At 40.3% G+C, this 24300-nt stretch overlaps 1 protein-coding gene and 1 long non-coding RNA gene across 2 annotated transcripts; both read right to left on the bottom strand.

Annotated features, from left to right (window-relative positions):
* Positions 1-3705: 3705 nt before the first annotated feature.
* LOC116616286 lies at positions 3706-4164 on the bottom strand. Its single transcript, XR_004295285.2, has 2 exons — positions 4044-4164; positions 3706-3923 (listed from the first exon to the last, which is right to left on the bottom strand). It is a non-coding gene; the product is annotated as an uncharacterized LOC116616286 (long non-coding RNA).
* Positions 4165-6417: 2253 nt separating this feature from the next.
* LOC5509412 lies at positions 6418-22128 on the bottom strand. The gene is made up of 17 exons (XM_032378335.2): positions 21900-22128; positions 19615-19795; positions 18828-18919; positions 18020-18381; positions 17272-17725; positions 16663-16907; positions 15892-16059; positions 15070-15340; positions 14411-14679; positions 13429-13865; positions 12868-13042; positions 12247-12442; positions 11636-11668; positions 9666-9738; positions 9149-9201; positions 8608-8841; positions 6418-7886 (listed from the first exon to the last, which is right to left on the bottom strand). Exons 1-17 carry the CDS (start codon positions 21985-21987, stop codon positions 7804-7806), a joined length of 3414 nt encoding a protein of 1137 aa, XP_032234226.1. The 5' UTR covers positions 21988-22128; the 3' UTR covers positions 6418-7803.
* Between the last annotated feature and the right edge of the window lie 2172 nt (positions 22129-24300).

Genomic DNA, 24300 nt, shown 5'->3' with positions numbered 1-24300 from the left:
CCTGGCGAACAGTGAGTCGATATTAACTGGTCTTGAAGCCTTTTACAGCCACAATATACGAGCAAATAAGATGAACGTCGGCCGAAGCTCAAGTGAACACAAACATCTCTTGCTTTGCTTACTTCTCTTAGGTGGCGATATTCAATTAAACCCGGGTCCCAAGTGGAAATTTCCATGTGGCTCTTGCAACAAACCAGTTAAAAGCAACCAAAAGGGTATTCAGTGTGACAATTGTAACTTATGGTATCACACAAGATGCTGTTCCATCAATGATGATTTATACTATACCCTCGCAGCTTCGTCTTGTACGTGGTTATGTGTGTCTTGTGGCTTTCCAAGTTTCTCAAGCTCACTATTTGAATCATCCTCCATCGAGCTACAAAATTCATTTTCTTCATTAGACTCATTGCATCAAGATACACAGAATATTAGTAGCTCTACTATTAGATCACCTGAAACTAGCCCGCTCGACTCCAGCTCAAGAAATTCAAGTAATACAAGAAAGCAGTCAAAGGAAAAACTAACTGGCATGATTCTTAATTGTAACGGTCTTAAGGGAACTGATCATATTACTAAATTCCAAGCTCTCATAAACTTACATGATCCTGACTTTATCCTTGGAACTGAATCGAAGCTGTGCCCTGATATTTCAACTTACTCCATCTTCTCTCAGAACTATTCAGTTTTTCGAAGGGACAGAAATAAATTTGGAGGCGGTGTCTTTCAAGCCATAAAATCAGATCTAGTTTGTACCGAAGAGCCAGATTTTGAAGTTGATAACTGTGAAATCACTTGGACCTCCCTCAAGCTAGCAAACCGTAAATCAATATATATGTCATCTTATTATAGGCCACCAAACCAACCTTCTGATTCTATCGATAATCTGAATGAATCTATAAGACGAGTCTTCAACAAAGTTAAAAATTTCCCAAACATCATAATTGGAGGAGATTTTAATCTTGGAGACATTGAATGGAACTCAAGTGTCCCAACTCCAACAAATCCAGCTACAGCTTCCTTACATCAAAAGTTCCTTCAAACCATTGATGATTTTTCTCTCTCGCAACATGTCAAAACTACCACAAGACCATCATCTGGTAAGACTTTGGACCTGTTATTAACTACCTACCCGAATGTTATTGTTAATACCTCTACTGCTTCTGGCTTAAGTGATCATCTTGCTGTCATCTTTGAGGTTAACTTAAAGCCTTCTAGATCACTAAAACCTCCTCACAAGGTTTATCAATACAAGAAAGCCAACTTTCCTGATCTGTGTAAATTTATGTCAGACTCATCAACTACATTCTTCTCGACAAATCCAGAAAAGAGAACAGTTGAAGAAAACTGGGTCCTGTTCAAAACCTCATTGTCTACTGGGATATCTCAGTTTATTCCACAAAAATCTTCACGCCCAAAATATAAATTACCATGGATTAATACCAACATCAAAAGAGAAATGCGCAAGAAAGATCGTATGCATAAAAAAGCCATTAAGTCCAAAAATCAACAACACTGGGAGGCTTTCAAGCGTCAGCGTAATCTGGTTTCAAAGCTCATCAAAGACTCCCATAATGATTATCTTAATAACATCATAGGCAATAGCTTAAAAGATAATCCCAAAAAGTTTTGGTCTTATGTAAGGAGTAGCAAATCAGAGTCTATTGGCATCCCGCCTTTAAAGAACAATGATTCCTCTGTTTCTGTGACAGACGCACATAAAGCTGAAACTCTTAATACTTTTTTCCATTCAGTATTTACACAAGAACAACTACCAACACCTGTTCTTGGAAATTCACCATATTCATCAATTCCAGATCTTCACATTTCTGCTGAAGGAGTCTGTAAGCAATTATCTGAATTAAATCCCAAGAAGGCATGCGGGCCCGACGAAATTCCTGCAAATGTTCTGAAAGAAGTTTCCCAATCAATATCACATTGGCTAGCATTCATTTTCCAACAATCTTTTGACTGCAACAAGATTCCATCTGATTGGTCAAATGCTTTAATCACAGCGATTCACAAGAAGGGTTTGAAATCTGAGCCAGCCAATTATCGACCCATTTCATTAACTTCTATTTGCTGTAAAATAATGGAACACATCATTCTCAGCCATATGGCCAAACACTTGTCATCTCATAATATCCTTATCAACCAACAACATGGATTTAGGGAAAAATTTTCCTGTGAAACTCAACTAATCTCTGCAATTCATGACTGGGCAAAAACTATTAATTTTCGTGGCCAAACTGATGTTTTATTATTAGACTTCTCAAAGGCCTTTGATTCCGTCCCGCACCAACGACTGCTCATTAAACTTGATTTTTATGGAATCAGAGGTAATATGCTCAATTGGATCAAAGCATTTGTATCAAACCGCAAACAAAGTGTTTCAGTCAATGGTACTGTTTCTTCATCCAAGTCTGTAGTGTCTGGCGTGCCTCAGGGCTCTGTTTTGGGCCCAGTATTATTCCTATTGTTTATTAATGACATTTCAACATCTATACAATCTAACCTTCGTCTATTCGCAGACGACTGTGTATTATATAGAGAGGTAGCTTCATTACAGGACTGTCAAGCTTTACAACAAGACCTCGATCGTTTATCTGTGTGGTCAAAAACTTGGCAACTTAAATTCAATGTTTCTAAATGTTATCATTTAGGAATTACTCGAAAGAAAATACCTGTTAAGTTTACTTACTCCATGGATGGAAGATGTATAACCCAAGCATCTTCTACCCCCTACTTAGGTGTAACCATCGCTGATAACCTATCATGGAACGAACACTGTGATAACATCTGCAAAAAGGCAAACTCTACCCTTGGCCTTTTGAAACGCATTCTATCTGGTTGTTCTCCTGAAGTAAAGGACTCTGCCTATAGAACACTTGTTCGTCCTAAATTAGAATATGCCACCAGTGCATGGAATCCATATACACAATGTAATATAAACAAGATTGAGATGATTCAACGACGTGCAGCAAGATTTGTTTTCAATGATTACTCACGCTATAGTAGTGTTTCTCCTATGATCAACTCACTAGGATGGGAATCCTTGGAACAACGTAGGCAATTAAATCAAGCACATATGTTCTATAAAATCTACAATGGCCTTGTTGGTATATCTTTTCCACCCGAAGTAACACCTATCACAAGAGTCTCAAGACAACCCAACTGCGCGCCCTTCCATCAACTTGTAACATTGAATGACACTTATAAATATTCTTTCTACCCAAGAACTATAAGAACTTGGAACAGTATAAATTTATCTACAATCCCAGATTCGTTAGCTAAGTTCAAGGACAGTTTATTATTAAAAGTCCAAACCAATTAATAATACCTATTGATATATATATGCATGAAAAGATATATTTATTTTATTTAACATTTACATTAACAATTAATATATTTTTTACTAGTTTCTGATCTTTAGGGTGCATGCCATGAATGCATGGAGCGGCTGCCAAACTAGCGGGAGTTGGCTCAAGGGTGAGGCAAAGATTCTTTGTTTCGCGCTTGGGTTGATTCTTGTTGGTTGGCTGTTTCATGCATTTATGGCATTCACTCTATTGATGATAATGAACAGTTATTTAATTTTATCAAATATCTAATTTTAATAATTTTCAAGTAATATATATTTATGCTTCATTTTCAATTTAACCTAAATTATTTTTCCGATGGCCGATAATTATTATTATTATATTTTTCTTTTGTATTTACATATTGTATTTTCTTTTTCAACTCCTAGTATAGTCTTAACTGTTTTTTAGGAGTATAACTATTAAAGGATTAAAGGAAAAAAAATAGAATTATAGATGCATTGATCACTTAAGAGAATGTTAAAAAAGTTTTTCTTAAACCTACATACCAGCAAATTGAGAAATCAAGCATAACTTACTTGAGACAAAACTGACTTCCACGTGTATCTAAAAGCGAACAAAAACCGCATCAAAATTAGAGCATTTTTCACAAATATATCCCGCAAAACAACTTTGCAAATGCAATAAACAGTTACAAACATAATGTGGTGAATATTTGGGCTATACCTTTGGCATTTGAGTGGAGGACAGTTGATTTTAAGAGCTCTAAAAGCGACGAGTGGGCACAAAAAACAAAATGGCAGGACAAATTACTGCACGTGCTGGAGCATGCGCAAGTTAGCTGTCCGCTGGTCAAGCGCGGTACGCCACAGCCTTTGGTAAAACCACAGGTAGCCCAAGTTCTGTCAATGAGTAATTATTTGAATTATTTGATCAGCTCATTGACCGTCAAAAAAGTGAACATATGGAGTTGTTATTTTATGCCAGTATTCTACCATAAAAATGTAACAAATTAAATCCAACCTGATGTAGTTGTAGTTGTCTATTATTTCCACGTTTAAACGACTTACAGCGCTGTTCGGTGAGATTTAGAGTTCCCTCTATCACTCCTTCTAAAGAAAGAAGTGACCGCCGCTCCCTACCCTCTCCCAATTCCATACTTCTTTTTAAGTGTATCTCTCTTTTCGAGATTTTCCAATCTTCAAAATATAAGAACGTCCATCCTGAGATTTCACCAAATTTTAAGAACATGCTAATAACATACCGAGGCTCAGATAGAAGACAAACATTTTTTTAGTCCTGACAGGGGCTCATAAGTATGAGCAATCAACTTCCCCACATTCTGGTACTATATAGTTGTCACGGCTCAAATAAACAAGATAGAAAGAAGAAGAAAATAAATGTTAATTCATTAAAAATCAACCCCCACCCTTGATACGAGATACAAGACATGATAAACTCCACTCCACCCCACCACGATCGATCGGATAGATTTGAAAATATTATAATTCAAGGTAAGTAATATAAACCTTGTTTGGCTTGAGAAGGCATGTAAGAGCAAAATATAGTAAAAGAGATATCACGAAATATCCAAGAGGGCGAGAAATATATGTACTTGGTCTGTGTGGCGTACTAGTCACAGCTTTAACTCTTGTTTACAAATCATGATTTCATTGAAATATGCACATAAAATTAGCCATAATTTTGTAAATACGCAAAACGTACACAGGTTTTTGCAGATTTGTGACAATTGGTGACTGATCTTACCAGATATTCATGAATAATTGCTCAACCCTGCCCCACTTTTACAATCCGAGGCTCCAAAATGGGTCTAGTTTGGACTCTCGTTCGAAGCGTGTTGGGAATGGTGGTAAACATGGTTCTGTACATAGCAAAAATAAAAAAAAAACTAATCATTGATGCACGCTAAACTACTGTAATATATCTACAATCACATAAATTTGTATGTGAAATGGATTTGTTTTAGGTATCATTCAAGCGCCTCTGATATGTGCTTGATTTCATATTTTAGACGGGTTACGAGGGCTCTCGAAAAACGAAATATTCAACGGCCTCTTACGCACGGGAAAACAAAAATTAAACCAAACAAAATCCAGTTTTATAAAAGACTTGATAAAGGCTTTCAGTAACAGAAGTCTTGGGATTATTCATTTTTGGTCGAATTTTACCGGGCGGAAGTTAGTGAGACAGCCTGTTAATAGTCTTGAGTATATTCTGAGAATACTTAAGGAAGACAGGGGCATATTTACCCCTAGGAGAAAGACGCAAGGAAGACAGAGGGAGATTTCGAATCTTACTTAAGGGCCTATGGTACTATCTTTTGAGTCCGTTGCTAGGGAAATTTATTTGTTTTATAAAAGCTTCTGTTTTTTGTCAAATCTCTTGGAACTTTCGACATAAGTGTTTTAGACATAAAGGACACAAGTGATGACGTCATCTGACCCCTCCCATGGTCACGTGACCCAGAACATAAAAAACGTGTCGGAGAAGCTACTGTTCAAATCTACCATAATTTTTTTTGCATAAATATTTTAACATCACTATTTTTCTTAAACTTCACGCATCGGATTTGCAAAATTTTGATACCTCGAGAAATGGTCTTCGAAAACGACATATTTGGTAATAACTTTTTCATTTATTCAAAAATCAAAAATCCCATGCGCTAAGTTGTTAGGAATGGTAATATCGATGGTTTGAGTGAAAAAAAAATTCACAATTGTTGTAAAATGTTCAAAATTAACGTGTTTTTCTCGCGCGGAAATGGCCGCCATCTATTTTTACTCTCGAAAAACATATAAAAAATGCATTTTCTTCTACAAAATGTCGAAAGTTTATTTTAATCTCTTGGTAAAAAAGAACAAAGAAAATTAGAACTGGAGTTTCGAAGAAAAAAAGGACTCGACCGGGGATTGAACCCGGAGCGCTTGCTTACGAGTCAAAGGTGCTAACCACTGGGCCACCAAGCTGGAAGGAGCTCGGCGACTTTAGTCTATTTAACCGGATGTAGCGATGTGTGGTATGCGAAATGGGATGGGTGATGTACAAGAAGAGATGGATGAGAAGTCAATCAATAAACACATTAACGTTTTATCATCTAGCTCTTTATTTAAGCTATCTTTTTGAAGAATGACATCGGATTATCGTAGAAGAGACGTAAAAAACAAAGGCTCTGATGGGTCAGGCAAAAGCAGTTATCTGATTTACTTTAGTATTTCCTTGTAGAGAAAGGGGTGTAGATGCTTTATTTTTTGCTGCAAAAGTTTTGTTTTGGGAACTGCCTTTCTGACCCGTCATATTTCATTAAGATAGCAGTAAGATTCTATGCTCTGGCAGGCGCGAAGTCAGCTGGTATTTGCTTATAGTCTTAAAAGGGGAGAGGAAGCAGGCCCGCACCCAGGATTTTTCTTGGAGGGGTGCGAATTCCGAATAAGTGGGGTGGGAGTTCTCTGATAAAAATCTAACCACCTCTGAAAGAACAAAAAGAGATTTTTTTTTAAGCCTTTGCAGCATGCCTTGCAGAATCTCCACGGGACGTTTATTGTCGAATTTGGCTACATACCAGAGTGATCTAACTTAAGATTTTTAGTTTTTTTTTCTACACAAAAACACGTCTATTGAGAACCAGAAGTGGACTTTTGGTGGCCGTTGTGGGGGGTGCGTTTGCACCCCCTGCACCCCCCCCCCCCCCCCTTGGTACGGGCCTGGGAAGTCCCTCTTCCACAGGCTGTTTGCCGCAAATCCACGTTCCTTCCATGTTCCTGATATCCAGACATGTAAGGCGAATCCGGGCTTCCCTTTACGCCTCAATGACCCTGTAGGAGGGGGTGTGCAGACATCATATACAGATGTCTGATCTTTTTGGCAAACATTGAGGGAGACGCGGATAATCCCTATTATTAATCTCAATTATTCCAAATCCGGCTTCGCGCCCGCCCGTGGTAGTTTCTTTGTATACATACACTTCTATGCTATTATTTTGTGTAGTGTGTTTTACAACACTCTTAGAACATATCTGACCCTAGTTGTTTAAATATCTACACTAGACTCAATGAAGCGATGTGGATGCATACGACTAGATCAGAGACGGATCCAGGATATTTTTAGGGAGACGTTGTAACACGAAGAAGGGGGGGATGCAATACCCACAATCCATCAGCCACTTGAGATAGAGCCTTTAGACTAAAATCATGCGAAATACCTTTAGTATCGATGGATGATATCACTTTTGCGACAATGCGTAAAATACTGGCAGAAAGGGCTATCTACTGTAACTAATTCGTAAACGATTGGACGTAATTTGTATCATCTCCCTGTCTTGAATACGCCTAATGTACATGCTACTATGCTTCTAGAAACTCATGCATCGCCTTATGGACTGAAAAGTACAGAAGGAGCTTACGCATGACATTATAGCCTCCTTGAAATATGTACAGGTAAGGACTCCATGGAATAAAACGGAGCGAGCTCAGTTGCCGCAGCATTTCCACTGTGCCTTCATGGTCCATACATCAGATGACGTAGCCCTGCAGTGAACGCCATTGGAGTCGGCTGGAACAAAGGGAATGGGGAGATTACTACTGGAACAATATCTATCCGTTATCTACGCCCACTCGATATAGCATGCAAGCTAGGAGTCGAATGGAAGACAAGCTGGCTTTACTGAGGCCCACGGGCCAAGCGAAGCATTCCGAAAAGCGTGGGAACTGAACTTACACAAACTCAGCATTTGGCTAGTACCTGGCCTTACCTTCTGATGATAAACCCTGTACTTGAACACACGTGAGGTTGCTTTTTATTTCAAAGAGTTCTATAAAATATCCTATTCCTCACTTATTCTCCAATATTTTCTATTTTACACTTCTATCTATGATTGACCGTACTTTCCTCCCCTTCACCCTACTTTACACCAAACGCCTACTACTCTGCAAAATTTTCTCCACCCACCCCTACTTCACTATTTCACTTCGCTACTGCAGAAGTGCAATACAAAATGGACAAAAGTTTCAGGCGGGACCATAGCCCATAGCCCTTCCATTTTCACAGCTCCTGAGGCCAAAGCATCGACAAGCGGTATCAAGATCAATTTTTGCAATGTGCAAATAATCATAATAATTCTCCATAGGGTTTTACCCTAGCAAAGCAGATGTTTGATAGCCAAGCTCACAAGTCCGCTTATCGACCGCGTGACAAAGGCGTAAAAAAGAAGGAAGCGATGGGTTGTACTCAAGGGGGTGGTGGTTGGGGGGTAAACAGCTTTCACGGGTATTACCTTTAAATTCCTTTCCCGCATCCGAGATCAGTTGAGAGAGACCGCCGGACGAGTCAAACTTGATGACCTTGTCTGGGTTAGTGGACGATTTGACGGCGTCATAGGCCTGCTTAGTGAGTGCTTCCCAATGCTGATCGCGGGCGTTCTGCTTGATGTAGGCGAGCTTGTTTTTAGCGATGGCGTACACTGTGCTCCCGGATTGGCCAATGATACAACCCACAAATGGATCCATTGCTTAAGAAGAGAAAAGTCGACATGCGGACATTAGAGAGGGTGGGCGTTAGCAAAATAAGGGAGTAAAGTTTTCAAGAAGAACATCAGCAACATTATTAAATCGGAGGGTCGGATTCTAAAGAGGCCAAAAAGGGTCCGTCGTTGTTTTAGGCCGAAAGAGATTTTAGATATCAGGAACGGCAGTCAACAGCAGCTGGGGAACACAGGTTTACCTTAGTTCTACTTGTTTCGCTACTCTAGGCGGCGTTTCAGCAGTTCAGAAGGTTTTCACTAGTTTTCAGTAGATTTTTCAGGTAAAATTACTTACGAATCCAGGTTCCGGTCATACAGTCAGGGCTGTAGTAGCAGTTAGGTTTGGCACTGAAATCAGATGTAAAAAATCAAACGCAAACTAACGCTCTACAAGCCTGCACTGATTGGGGAGGGGGAGGTAGATAGGGTGCCAATGTTCAGCTCGCTCTAATGCGTCTTACATAGTAAAAGCAATCGTGATTTCTGATTGATATCAAGGTGATGTTTTGGATTATTGAATGCAAGAAATCGTAAAGAACTCGATTTTATCGAAATTAAGTAACAATGACAAAAACAGCTAAACCAAGTAAAAGTCACATTTATCATCAATATTACTATTTCAAAGGCCCACAGGTAATCGGAAGGGCATTAGAGCGAGATTCAATTTTCGGGCAGCACGAAAATTCAGGGTAACCAATACACACAACGCAAGACGAGTATACTGTGGTAACCCATGGTAACCAATACGCGTAAGACCAATATACCGTGGTAACCCATGGTAACCAATGCACGCAAGACCGTGGTAGGCTTACCTGTCGGCGTTGTGCTGGCAGACGTACAGAGTCCCGCTTGGGGAATCCACGTAAATCCCCTTCTCCCAGTACCCTGTAGATAAACAAGAAATGAAATATTGTCACCATGCCTTGACACGGCACTGTGCACTCATATAAAAACCAGACGAAGAATTATCATGCACGCACATAATGATTATCAACAACGTAGAAGTCGTAGGCAACTACCTCTAGAATAAAACGTTTTTGCTGGTCGCCAAGAAGTACAACGAGGGAGTTACGTCGCTTTCCTTTTTAAGTTGTTATTGAAATGCCTCTCTATTCTTTTTATGTATGAAATTGATCATGAATATGATGTGGGGTAGTGTTTTGAAGACCAAATTCTTAGTGGTCCTTTTAAAACAATGGAAACCTGCTGTTGGTGATCTCATTAAAGTCCATATAACCTTTCAGAGTTGATAGACTTTGTCAATTCTTAATATTTTCATCTTCCAATTGGTATGTGGTTCTTATGGACCCTATAAAACACGCGTTCGCGCGAATAACTCAAATCTGTAATATTGAGGTATTTTGGTCAACCTTCGGAAAAAAGGCCGTGAACTGAAAGGCCAGGGTCCAGTCATTTGTGACGTAGATTGAGATGTCAACCATGAGAAAACATATGCGCGCGCTAAACCGGTTCCCGTCTTCATGTCTTCTTATCTTAGTTATTGCTGAAGAACGTTGTGTGGTTACAACTTTTACCGTCATCTTTATATCTCAACCTGGTAGTCAAATGATTATTTAACTTCAGATATTTGTTAGTTTTTTAATTGTTTTTGCATTGTGTGCGCGCGCTGCATTTGCAATCAAGAATGGCGACATTCTCACGAGCGCGCGTTGTTTTTGAAACCTACAACAAAACGATATTTTCTTTTTTCGCATACAATTCTCGACTTTAAGTTATTCTTCGCTTTATTGTGGGTATCATTGCAATAGAAAACAATTCGCCAATATTTTTTTTTTATTGCTGTCTGTGAATTTTAACTGATTTAAGGAAAATACGTTGCTTCAGATTTTCCCGCCAAAACTTGGCATTATTCACTCGATTCAATCTCCTTTCGCGCGGCCAGAAAAATATTCAAAGATCTGTAGAAAATTGAAATTTTAATCAAATTCAATTCCCTTTTCAGAACTTGTTTTGCCTTGTTTTGGCTAGATTGATATAAGTGAAAGGTTTTAAGAACTTTAACTTGTAAATAACATAGCTGGTCGCATCCATGGGACGGTCGCTCAAAGAGCTTTGACTCCAAACATTGAGCTGAGAATGTTCCTGTCCACGACACACCAAAGCCTCATACAATGGCACGTTTATTTTAAGTGGCCAACCTCGGGATCATACTGCGCGGACGCTTAATAAAGGAATCAAATACAGTGAATAGGTGCCCATCGTTTCAGGACGCTTAATAAAGGAATCAAATACAGTGAATAGGTGCCCATCGTTTCAGGACGCTTAATAAAGGAATCAAATACAGTGAATAGGTGCCCATCGTTTCAGGACGCTTAATAAAGGAATCAAATACAGTGAATAGGTGCCCATCGTTTCAGGACGCTTAATAAAGGAATCAAATACAGTGAATAGGTGCCCATCGTTTCAGGACGCTTAATAAAGGAATCAAATACAGTGAATAGGTGCCCATCGTTTCAGGACGCTTAATAAAGGAATCAAATACAGTGAATAGGTGCCCATCGTTTCAGGACGCTTAATAAAGGAATCAAATACAGTGAATAGGTGCCCATCGTTTCAGGACGCTTAATAAAGGAATCAAACACAGTGAATAGGTGCCCATCGTTTCAGGACGCTTAATAAAGGAATCAAACACAGTGAATAGGTGCCCATCGTTTCAGGACGCTTAATAAAGGAATCAAATACAGTGAATAGGTGCCCATTGTTTCAGGACGCTAGATGCACCTCTACTGTATACCATTAAACGCCATTTTGCTGCACTGACCTGTAGCGGATTCGGCAGGAGGTTTCTTCGCCGCTGTAATATAATAAGAAGTAAAACTATTTGGCATTTACGATCATATGGGAATACTCCCGCCCTTTCCATAACTCGAGCGATTTGGACCAGCTCCATGGTTATAGTCGCGGATCACCTTCCCCCCTCCCCACTTCAGACCAAAATTATAGAAAAAATGTATGGAAGATAGAATTCAGAAATTGACCTTCCGCAATATGTTTTATTTTTGTTGCCTCCCTTCCTCCTTTCTGGTGTGTGCGCCCCCCCCCCCCATCCCCCCTTCGGGGAATCCTGGACTCGTCCCTGGGATTAATACCAAAAAGATTAACAAACAATAACAATAAACAACAAGAACGAAAAACAGGCCGAACGGGTGGGGTGGACTGTGCTAAAAGCTAGCTTTATCAGACATTTTTTTCTCTAATTAAAAAAAGAACACTGACAAGGTATTACAAATGAAATAGCTTAGCGAATGAATAAAAGAATAAGAAAAAATTGAGAGAGTAATTGTTTATTATTCAACTGACTATTCTGTCAGACATCTGATTTCGGTTGATAGAGGAAGAGGGGGACTGGAGCAAGTGCTGCTACGTACTGACCTGCAGAAACAAACTGAGCAGTGGCTTGAGCCAGCGGTGCTCGAAACGGAGCAGAGGAGTCAGAGCCCGTGAAGGTGACGTCAAGGACAGACACGGCCAGAGTAGGACTGGGTACTACTGGCATCATCCCATTCGGGTCGAGTTGCGCGGAAAACGACATCTTGAGACTGTCCAAGAAACGGAAGATCTCCCCGGACTAGACGTGAAAGAGGTATTGTATGACAGATTTATAATAACGACCAGTGCCATCATCATCACAATCATCGTCATTATCATAATTTATTATCATGATGAGAGACTATATTCCAACCATAATTATCACTACCTTATCACGCTCCACACTGATGCAATAACCATCATTACTAGCATGGCGATAAAACTTCAACTATAATGATAACCAACCAACCAATTGCTCATACTATTATCATCATACTATTTTCATCATACTATTATCATCATATTATCAACATCAGCATAACAATATTGCTGTGACCATAACCGTAATCATTATTGTCATAACCTTAATCGTCACCACATTCAAGACCATCAGCATCGACAATGGCATTTTTACATGTATTATTACGAACACAATCATTCTGATGTAAACAAGCATGGGTGTACCTGTAAGGAGAACTTGGGTCCTGCTTCCATCACTTTCTGTGTAAGCTGACTTGATCTGCTGAGCTCATCTATGAACTTGACGTACGGTGGCATCATGAAGGTCGCATTGACCTCGTTGGCGTGCTGCTGCGACTCGGGGTCATGGGCGATAGTCACGTTATACACAACAATAGACCTGTCCAATGAGAACGAAGGAAACAGAAACATATTCACAATGTCACGTTATACATAACAACAGACCTGGCCAACGAGAAGAGAGCAATAAGAAACATGTTCACGTAGTCACTTTATACACAACAACAGACCTGGCCATGAGAACGGAGCAATAGGAAACATGTACACGCGGTGACGTTATACACAACAACAGACCTGGCCAATAAGAACGGAGGAATAAGAAACACGTACATGTGGTCACATTATACACAACAAAAGACCTGGCCAATGAAAATAGAGCTATAAGAAATATATGTTTACATAGTCACATTACACCAAAGAGAATAAAAGAACACTGATCTATAAACAGCATACAAATATTGGAAGGGCACTTTGTAGGTTACTTACCCTTTGGGTAGACTAGTCTCGTGACACTTCGCCTTGCTTTCCGTCTCACACGACACTTCCACCTTCAGTACTGGCTTGCGATCCACGGGCACATCCGCCGTCACCCCTATCTCCCCTATCCACATCATACTGGGTCCCCCCTTGACCCCGACACCAACCCAATGCTTGGAGCCATCCGTGATAAGAGGGTGATCATTTAGAACGACGCAGAACGTAAAGGAGATCTCATTCAGAGCGGAGGGTGTGGCCCCTTGGGTGCTTTGCACGTTGCCCAGGTCGAGATTAGCCCGGTCGAAGTACGCGGTGTCATTGGTAGTGGAACGCATCGTGAATTGCTTGGTCGCTAGCGAGGCGTAGTTGTCTATGTTTGAGCCAACGGTCACTGAAGAAAGGTCAGTCAGAGAGAATACCGCACTCCCGTTCACGGGCGCCAATATCTGTACACCAATCAGAAAGTGAGTCAGTGAAAACACCAATCAGAGAGTGAGTCAGTAAAACACAAATCACAGAGTCAGTGAAAACACCAATCACAGAGTGAGTCAGTGAAAACACCAATCAGAAAGTGTCAGTGAAAGCTCTGTCATATGGGATGGAAGGGCAGGTCAACCTTAATCTGTGACAATAGCGACGGCGGCGACGGCATGTTCGAGAAAAATAAGACTTTATATCCAGGAACAGGAAAAACATATACAAATATTTCTGCAATATGGAACGCAGAGATAAGTGAGTTTACAAAGCAAACTTCTACGTTCGTCGATAAACCGCAAAATTTTGATTTTTACGGCGTTGTTTGACGGTTTAGAACTATCAGACAGAATGATTTTTTCCCCTAAGGCCTTTTCATTTTCAAGTTATTCTACCGTCGCCTTTCTCGTTACTGTTGTTCCTAATGATAATGCTAATAACCGACAATCGCAAAATTAGAATACCTAGAAAAATTTATGTAAATGGTAGGTCTATAAAGTAGGGTGGACAGACGTACCTCTACGATCATCGGGAGGGACATGCGCCGGACCATGGCCGAGAATCGGAAGCAGGCCTTAGACCCGATGCGATAAGGCCCGGATGTCGTCTGATTCAAGACGAAGACCGGTACGCCCGCGATGCATGACGGGTCGGGCGTGTGTTTGGTGGCTAGCTTGGGCTCTGAAGCGAGATTCGAGTACTCCACGCGGCAAACGGGATCCAGCTTCACCAAGGGCGTGACCGAGCTGGACACCTCGACCTCCATAGTCCCAGTGATCTCATCACCTGGATGCGAATAGCAATATAAAAACACAATTAACAAAGAAGCCCGGGGCTTGTAATCCAGAAAAGGAGGCTCGTGGGCAGACTTTCAGAACATTATAGATAGACAGCCACTAACTGCAGTAATGGAAATATCAAGACTTTTTAGTCTGTAACATTCTAATAGGGGCGGAAAACGCGAGCAGTGACAGGCAATTATGCCTTGCCTTGCTGGATCCTAAGTTCACGATAGACCGATAGACCGATAGACCGTGAAACTTGGAGTTGAGCGTTCAACAGGATGAACTCTATAAGACAGATTGCATTTTAGGGTGTCTGCCTTTAATTTTTTTTCTACCGTCACCGTCTTGTGGAATACTGAGATAACTACTAGCGTATTAAACTCCATCTCACCTTGGTTTAAAGCAGCTTCCTGTATCGGGGTGAGCGTAGTGGCATTGTGTTTAGCCAAGGCTTGTGATGAACCACCTTTCACAGAGTAAGTCCCAGAAATGAAAGTGAGAGAGTCAGGGAAATAGCATGTGACATTGACGTTCCTTGCATCAGCTGTGGAAGTATTGGTGTGCTTGACGGTGAAGTCGAATGACAAACGATCTTGGTAGTAGTACCGGGTGAAAAGAGAGTCGTTAAGTGTCTTGAAGAATACACCGACCGTTGGCTGAACCTGTAAATCACAGTGAAAAAGAAAAAGTCCGTTTCCTGGAGTATCAAGAATCTTAACGAATATATAACTATTATGGAATTGTTCTGCACAGCAAAAAAAGCTATCTTATTATATATTCTATATTGCATTTAGCATGGCGATGATAATGAAAAATTGATCATGATGATGCGTTATTGATGATAGTGCTGATTGATGATAATGGTGATGATAATGATAATGATGATGATGATAACGGTGACGGTGACGATGACGATAACGATAACGATAATGGTAACGGTAACGGTAACGATAATGATAACGATAATGGTAACGGTAACGGTAACGATAATGATAGTGATAATGATAATGATCATGATTGTAATGGTGATGATAATGATGACACAGTCCGCCTTAACTCTTTCCTCATCGTAGCCTAGCAAGTAACAAGGGCATGCGCAGGAATAGATATCATATGAACAATCTCTTGGATTTAGCACGGCCCCCTGTAACTCCCTAGTTGAACGCAAGTCTAATTTTTTTTCCTCATTATTTTCTGCTCTATTGTGATTTACCTTTTCCACGTAGATGGCCTCTTGTCCCACCCAAAGCATCTGGTATCCGCTCCGCAGTCCCGCGCCAATCCAATGCTTTGATCCATTGAAAAGATCGGGATGATCGTTGATGACGGCTGTGAAATCGACCGTAATCTGTTTATCGCTGTTTGTTGCTGATGCTCCAACCTTCAACAAGGGCGAGCAAGTATAAGAGATCACTTAAGAATTCAGGGTGGGTCAAGGACTTTTAAAAAAGCGGATACAATTCTATAAGAATAAGGGCCCCCGAATGGTCTTTGGCGAGCATTTGCTAGCTTGCGAGCACCCCGTTTTTTTATGCGAGACCGAGCATTTTTAGGCGGAAACAATTGCGCGAGCATGCGAGCATTAGCCGAAAACTGCGAGCACATCGAAATTTTAGGGGACCATTCGGGGGCCCTAGAATGCATGGACACTGGAAAATACATGATATCAAAAACGTTCAAAAGGAGGAGACGCCCTTCCTTTAGAGAAAAGTCAATGATCAATTCGCTTTAGAAGGAGTTGTTATTACTAGTCGAGGGGTAGGTATCTGCAAAAGTATAGATGGTTCTAAACTATATTGATGAGTACCTTTTCAAATTTTAGCTTTTAGCCTCATGCGACTTTCTAAATACAGGAAACCCAACTCTTCTATGCCCCACTTCCAGACCCCTACGCCTCCTTTTCCTTACAGCCCTTAACCCCTCCCCCCCCCTTAGTCCGTAGTCCCGGGGCCTCTGACTAGGTCAGGTGTTCGTGTCTACACACCGTGAGGTCTTTGAAGTCCAACACAGAGCGATCGTTGAACAGCAGCTCTAAATTGCTCTTGTGGTAGGTTGGTGTTGGTGTTGAGCTCCCGCCGGTGATTTTGCTTCCTGTGTTTACCGTGACCTCTTTGACTTCCATGAAGGAAAAGTCGTTGATAGCAGACGAGATCTCCACCAGAAGGGGGAAGTTAAGCTCAGGCATATCTATTGTCATCTTGTAGTTAACCTCAGTTCCGGTGACTAGCACTGCGGAAGAAAATACGAAATATCACTGAATTTTAAAAATTTATGAGCTTCGCTTAAATGTCCACCCACATCCCCGAGTCAAAACTGGAAGTCACTAGAAAAACACACGCAAACGTTCCAGAACATCAAATTCCTTTAAGATCAGCAGACCCCAAAAAATCCCTACATTGCATTGCCAAAATACATACGAGAATGAGATGGTATTAAATAAGGGTCCATCTTAAAAACACTACTAAGTTATATGACATTCAAAATCATTGAGCTGCACATGCCTCCAGTGCCCCACCCCCGGCTACGGCTCTGCAGAGGCTTATGGCTGTTCATCGCTTTCTTTCCTTCTTTCCACATTCCGCTCCATACTTACACGTGACTCCGGAATGACTCGTTCGTTCAATTGTCGCTTTCGGAAACACTGCGTATTTGACCAACGAGAACACGGGACCGACTCCGAAGCCGCTTGCAGAGGCGGAGCAACTGAAGTACAGATTCGCCAGGGGAAAAATACCCGCATTGACAGTGGCTTCGAAGTTTGCCTTGGCGACGTCACTCGAGGTAAGCATGGGCACGCTAAAGGTGATGTTGTTACCAGCCCTGCTAGTCTCAGAAGCCAGAACATGTGAGCTCAACGCACTTGGTGTTAGATGCGAGCCCCAGCACTCGACTGTTATACCGCTCTGTGGCTGTATCGTTACTCCAGAGGTGTTGTGCGACAGCTCCATTTGGTACGTGATCTTGCCGCCAGTGTTGAGGAATGTGACGTTGTTGCCTGCGATGTCATCAGGTACCAGGACTCTTAAAATCAACGAGCCTGGGCTAGACTAAAAAAAGAAAAAGGTATGCTATTAAACCTAAACTTGTCATCATCATCATCATCATCATCATTATCATCATCATCATCATCATCATCATCATCAACATCATCGTCGTCGTCATCGTCGTCGTCACAGTCATCGTCATCGTCGTCATCGTCATCGTAATCATCATTATTATTATTATTATTATTATTATTATTATTATTATTATTATTATTATTATTATTATTATTATTATTATTATTATTATTATTATTATTATTATTATTATAAGAGTGCTTTAATAGGCGGGACACGTACCGACACAGCTCGCCTCATAACATGATGAGTAGACCTCCTCTGACGCCCAGTCTCCCTGACAGTAACACGTACATGGGCCTTCGCCACGGACTGGTCAGCGCCCTTATTTGCCTGCACTGTCAGCTCGAGGCTTTTCCCAGCACTAGATTCCAGACTCTTTGCAACCTTAATGCGACCATTATTTTCATCAATCGTAAGCAGCTCGTCGTCGCTTTCCTCTGCGATAGAATAGCGGATTTTGTCGGGGTGCTTTGAGCATCGGTCAAGCGCAGTCACGGTCAGAATGTCGTCTCCTACAGCCGCGTCTTCGCGAATTTCAGCTTCGTATTCTTTTTGTTCAAACTCGGGCGGCCCTGTGAGGTCTGATAAGTAACCACTATCATTAATTATTATATATTTAGAAACTCACAATCGAGTACGATCCAGGGAGATTCCGATCGCCGTCAATCGCTCGAATAATAGAGCCATGTTCTAATCATTCGATCATGTGCGACCGGAATGTAAAATATTTGCCGAGATGCAACGCTTTCTTTGTTATTTTGTTCTTGTTTAGCTCTTCCTTATACTAAAACTCATTGAATGATGGTGAATGAGTCTAACTATCCCCCAATATACTGTTAATTGTTATATGGTCTTATTATTAAACGGGAGTTCCTTCAGACTTGAGACTCCTCTCAGCAATATAAGTTCACTTAGGTTCGCCACAGGAAGCCCAAATATTGGAAAACTAGAAAGAGCCAAAAAGGGCCAAGAGGTTCCTGTGGTGGCTCCAGGTCTACAAAGAAAAGCAAGACGATGGTTACTATACCTGGCTGGTCACATGACTTTCCTCGCCAGCAGGGCAGACATGCGCAATGATCGTCTTGACACACACCGTTTTCGCACTTAACCACGACTTGTCTACAAACAAATAGGGAATTGTTAATCTTAGCGACTCCTACTATTCTTAGAAGGGCAAGAAACAGTGTTAGTATCGTAGGCCAAACAACCGGGAGGTGGCAAAATCATGTTTAACCCTAACAGTAACTCTTACCGATAACACATTGGGTGTGGTCGAGGCGTTTTTATTAATAAGAGATAGCACGACAAAAAAAAAAAAAACGTATTAATAGTGAGCAGGAGTAGTTATAGCGAGCAGGAGTCTATACACTAAAAGTTCATGACCGTCTACTTTTATGTCAACCCCGCGGGCCTGAACATCTGGCAAACAATGTTGAATACGAAATCGGTGAAGTATTCCACCATAAATTCGCCCAAAAATGCGTTCATGCTAAGCGTTCAATTCTAAACTAGATTCGATTAAATAAACTTGCTTATATAGTCCGAAAAAGTGTAAATTAGACTAAACCCTTTAACATAGCGAACAATAATAGTCTGGTTGAAGTTCAGTGCAAACGGTCCCGTCATCGCTTAACTTAGAATTTTTTATGTTCTGGTTTGGAAGGAAAACGGGTGAAATGCTTCAGACAAAGATTTCAGAGTGAATTTCACGTCTGGCTCTTTTCTATTGTTTTCTGCCGTTCACGCTGCCGTCGTTATCGGTCTGTCAAGTTCCCTGGGCGATGTTAGCGCTGTGTGTATTAATGCTTCATTACCTTTCACACGTAACGTCACACTTCCCACAGTCCAACTCTTCAGCGCTGGGGATGAGTGGAGACTGGAAGGCGAGGAGGCGGCGGAAAATTTCCTGGAACCCAGGCCACACGCTGATTGGCTTACAGTTACACTCCTTCTCTCCGCACTTGTATTGCTCTGAGATAACACACTCGCCGTCCCCTGGGAAACAAATAGCCTTATGTCAAATTATAACCCCAGTTTGGTTAAATACAAGCAGCAACAAATAACCATTATTTCCCAGTTTTTCGACTAGATCATTGTTTCTAAAATTATTTTGGCCTTTTATGAAAAATATTCAATTTTAGGAGTGGGCGCGCGTGCAATTTCCCGCCTTTTTCTACACCTCGACATTATTTCCCTATTTTTCGACCAGATCATTGTTTCTAAATTTGTTTTGGCCTATTATGAAAAATTTAAAATTCAAGGAGTGCGGACGAGAAAACCTACAATCAAAACGGAAACTGGGAAACATAGTATAGCCATACATTGTGTACTTTGTGTAAAGAAGAAGGTTCGAGCTTACAAGCACACGCGAATGAACGAAAGTGTGGGTTGCTCACGGTTACTGCTCTTGTTATCTATATCGATAATGTATTGTTATTCATGCTAGCCAAATCTTGAATGGGTCTTGTGTGTTAACATTTGCATAGTCCACTCTGCAGGTATTCTCTCAATTCTGCTTGTGTTAATGCAATTTGTTTGTACAGCCCATCCACAACTTACCACCAGGTGGCTCCTACTTCATCCTAATGTTTGAATTGTGCGTGCTATAAAGTTTTAACACCTAAAAGATTTAACAGCAATTCTCGCTATGCTAACAGAGGGTCTTTTGCCCCCTCCCCTTTAGAGCAGGCCGCTTCCCACTTCCTCAAATCCATCCATTTTCAGAAGAGGACCCAGAATGACCAATAGACGGGAGAGTAAAACTAGGATTTTAATTTTATTGTTGTTGTTGTTGTGTAGAATTTCGAAAATTTCTTCTTCAATTATTTCAACATATCTCTTCTCTTAACCGAGCATCTCGTTTTCTATAGTTCAAGGATTCCTTTCTGTCTTTCTGAAGGAAGTTGACCACTCTACTCTTTTCAGAATTACTTTGGCAGTGACTTCCTGTGGTTCTTATACAGAATCTCCATTTATCTAAGACATGAACGCTGCCTGTGTCTAGAGAGCGTCGTAGCTTTGAATGAAAACGCTGACAAGTGAAAATATTGAGAAAGTTAATGGTAACTGAGCTCGACTAGCCTCAGGTTGAGTTGAAAAATTAAACTTTCTTATATCAAAGGTTCTATACTCTTTAAAACTAATGCTAAAAGAAAATCTTCGTCATAGAAATGAGCTATGTAAAGTATTCTTTTAATTCGCTAGAAACGTTTAGTCAAACAAAAATCATGGCTTTCGTGGTTACTAAATATTCTTTAGACGCGTTTATAGTTTAGTCGCGTCTTTTTAATTTTTTGCCTTTTCCAGCTCCTCGTTGCTTTTGTGACAAAGAGAAGGGAAATTAAAAATCGTAGTTGATTGCGAATCTAACTACTTAAGATAAGCCACAGAAAGCATTATTGAGACTAAAAAGCTGTCTCAATAGAGACAATTCTAATGTAAGCGATAAGACTTCTCTCGACTTTAGACTTCTATCATTTAACGTCATCAACTAAACGACCCCGAAACTGAAGATGACTTATAAAAGAAACCTAAAAATTCCCCCTTGTACCTTTCTGAATTTGTCACGAATTTGCGTCACTTTTAAAACTTTTCGTGTTGACTTTTAGTAAGGCACTTTTAGAAATATTTTGTTTTAATTGTCTTAGATGAAAACATATGTCAAGTTCTATCCATTCTCGCAGTTTGGGCGCATGCAAACATTGGCAACCAGATTGAGTTTTGTGATTAAAAAAGAAATTAATCAAAAAATATTGCCCAGAAACGGTGCTTCACAGCTTAACACGAAAGCAACAACTTTCCAACAACTAAAACTAGATATCTTCTAGTAAAACAGATATTTTCCCTACTTTTCTCGTGTTATGAATAAACTTAAAGGGTATCCTTGGTAAACATTACTGTAAAATAAACTGAACAGTTTCTTTTTCCCGTAATATTACCCAATACGATATGTTTCGCTGTTAGTCGAAAGAATATTATCCTTTAAAAAGAAAGGTGCTGGTAGCCTATAAAAATCAGGAGTATTAATAAGTCTGCCTTTATCCAATTCAGAAAAACTGTTAGAAAAACGTTAGACGAATCTCGCTTATCGTTCGCTTACCTGCCACGGGTCGGCTTCGCACTGCTCCGAGTGGAACAAGACACAAAACAAGAACGATCCCAACCGAAAAAGGCGCGCGAAACTCCATCTTGAAGCAGAGAAACCTCTAGCTTCCCGACATGGGGATTTCTGTATATTCTTGGCTTGGTTTTGCACCTGTTAGGAGAATTTTGACGGGATATCTCCCCGTGTGTTGGTGTAGTGTTTGCTTAGTTAGAAGCGATCGGATTGGTCTCGCTGAATTTGCATTTCAAAAACAGTATTTGAATTTCAAAGAAGAAGTCGAGATATGGTAATAAAAACTGAGGCACCTTCGGTTGGAAGAGAAAATAATTACATTGTTACTAGGGTTACTTCATTAAAGCTGTAGACTTTTAAATGATGAATGAGGATTTGTGAGAAAGGCATTTAATTTTTAATACTTTTTAGACTTTCCTAATAAAAAAGCAATCTTAATAATTTTAAATAAATAACAGCTGTTTTTTTAACGAAGGTTTTTTCTATTAGATTTTAACTGGATTCCTTTAACATTAAAGGAGACAGTTACTGACAAAGCGTGTCAAAATAACAAATAAATAAATCGTTTCTCCGAAAAAGAATTTCACATGAAATATGAACCTAAGCAAGTTCTTGTTTTTAAAAGCTGAAAAAAAAAAAAACAACAACAACAGAAGAGCATAAAATCTACCAAGCATATGCTCTTAAAAAAGTAATTTCAGATATAAATTGAAATACTTGTCGGCAGCCTGTCGTTCAAATAATATTTCATTTCTTTGATCCCGTGGCGAGCATGACAGGGAGCCGGCAAAGAAACATCTGCAAGTATGCGCAATCATCATAATGCTTTTCTCTAGACCCCAAAACAAACCTCCCAACCCCCAGAATTAAAAAAACCCCGGGAGATTTATTTAGGGGGAACGGGATATATTCAATCGATATAACGTACAATCTCACTTAATATCTATTTGATGAAATATGATAAGTGGGTACCCCATGGTAAAATGGCGAAAACGTTTATCGAAATATTCCCCCACTTCCCTGCTAGCAGAGGCCTCTTTTCTCTGTATTTCGCTGGGCTGCAGCGAAATACAGAGAAAAGAGGCCTCTGCTACCAGGGAATTCCCCCACGAGAATTTTGGAGAACTTTCGGGAAGTTAATAAGGACATACTAGGCTGTCATTTATCAGCGTGTTGTTGAACTTGTGTTGCAATTAAGGTTTGGTATAACACTAGATTGACTGGACTAAATATTATTTTCAACTACTTTTTGAGAGGCCAGCGTTTTAATTCCATCGTATCTATCCTGATCACGATCACAGAGCGCCTAAAAATTCTCTTGAAGAGCCTTGAAGTTTGTGGCCGGCATGATGACCTTGATAAACTTCTCGCAAAAAACACGCTTTTCTAACGTATCGTCTTCCTGCTCTAGAAACAATTAACACAGCCTTCCTCGCCTTGTACATATTGATTACATACAGAGCGAAAGGGCAGCTATTAATAGTTACGGAAGACAATCTCCGTAACTTTTCAGATAGTGTAGATTGATATCACCTTGACTGGATCTATACAGTGACCCTTCAAGTGCGGATAGTTAGCCAAGTTTAGCCACTCCTTAATTACGCTTCCGTTCAATATTCAAAGACAGTACATTATGTGAGAGAATCACGAAATAATCACATAAAACAAAATTTTACACTTCATTCACTACGAATCGAACATATCACAATAGCTTTTAAAAATTAGGATGGAAATAAACACCCTTTTATACTTTTTTTCTAGGATGAAAAAATGACTTAAAGGTGGGTCTAGACCCTATTTTTTCCCCGGCCCCTTGTACTCCCCCAATGAAGTCTTCATGGTCCAAATCCTGTTTCGCGGAAAATTCCGGTTCCCGTTTCAGCTCTTCAGGTCAGCTTTACCTCCAGATTCAGAAAGGGCATAGTCTGGTTCCAGAGTCTCCTTCTTTCCTTCTCTCTGTTTGATGGCTCGTACAAGACAACAGTGCCACCGAGGAGATCCTTTTTCGTTTTGCAATACTTCTTTTATCATCAATTAACACCCTAAAACCGGTAGCTGAACTCTTAGAAATTACACATCCAACATTAATCAATGCGTGGTTCAAACCTAGAAATCTCCGCTTTATAAAATATTTGTTGTAGTTGTTGTTGTATGACAAATCTGGAATCAGGGTAGAAAGGGCACGAAATGTTATTAAAATACAAACGTAATTTACTCTTATCTATAGCATCTGATACTTAATAGGATCCAAAATACCTAGTGTCTAAAAATAGATAATTTTTTTTTTCAATAAGCTTCTCTCTGCCCCCTCTCCAACAGCCACCTCACCTTTCGAAAGCTCACTCTAGCCCTACTCAGGGGCTTATTAAGAGCTTTTAAATTA

The sequence above is a fragment of the Nematostella vectensis genome, chromosome 10, assembly GCF_932526225.1.
Source record: "Nematostella vectensis chromosome 10, jaNemVect1.1, whole genome shotgun sequence".
Lineage (NCBI taxonomy): Eukaryota > Metazoa > Cnidaria > Anthozoa > Actiniaria > Edwardsiidae > Nematostella > Nematostella vectensis.
The sequence above is the reverse complement of the archived record's forward strand: the minus strand, read 5'-3'. Positions and strand labels throughout refer to the sequence as shown.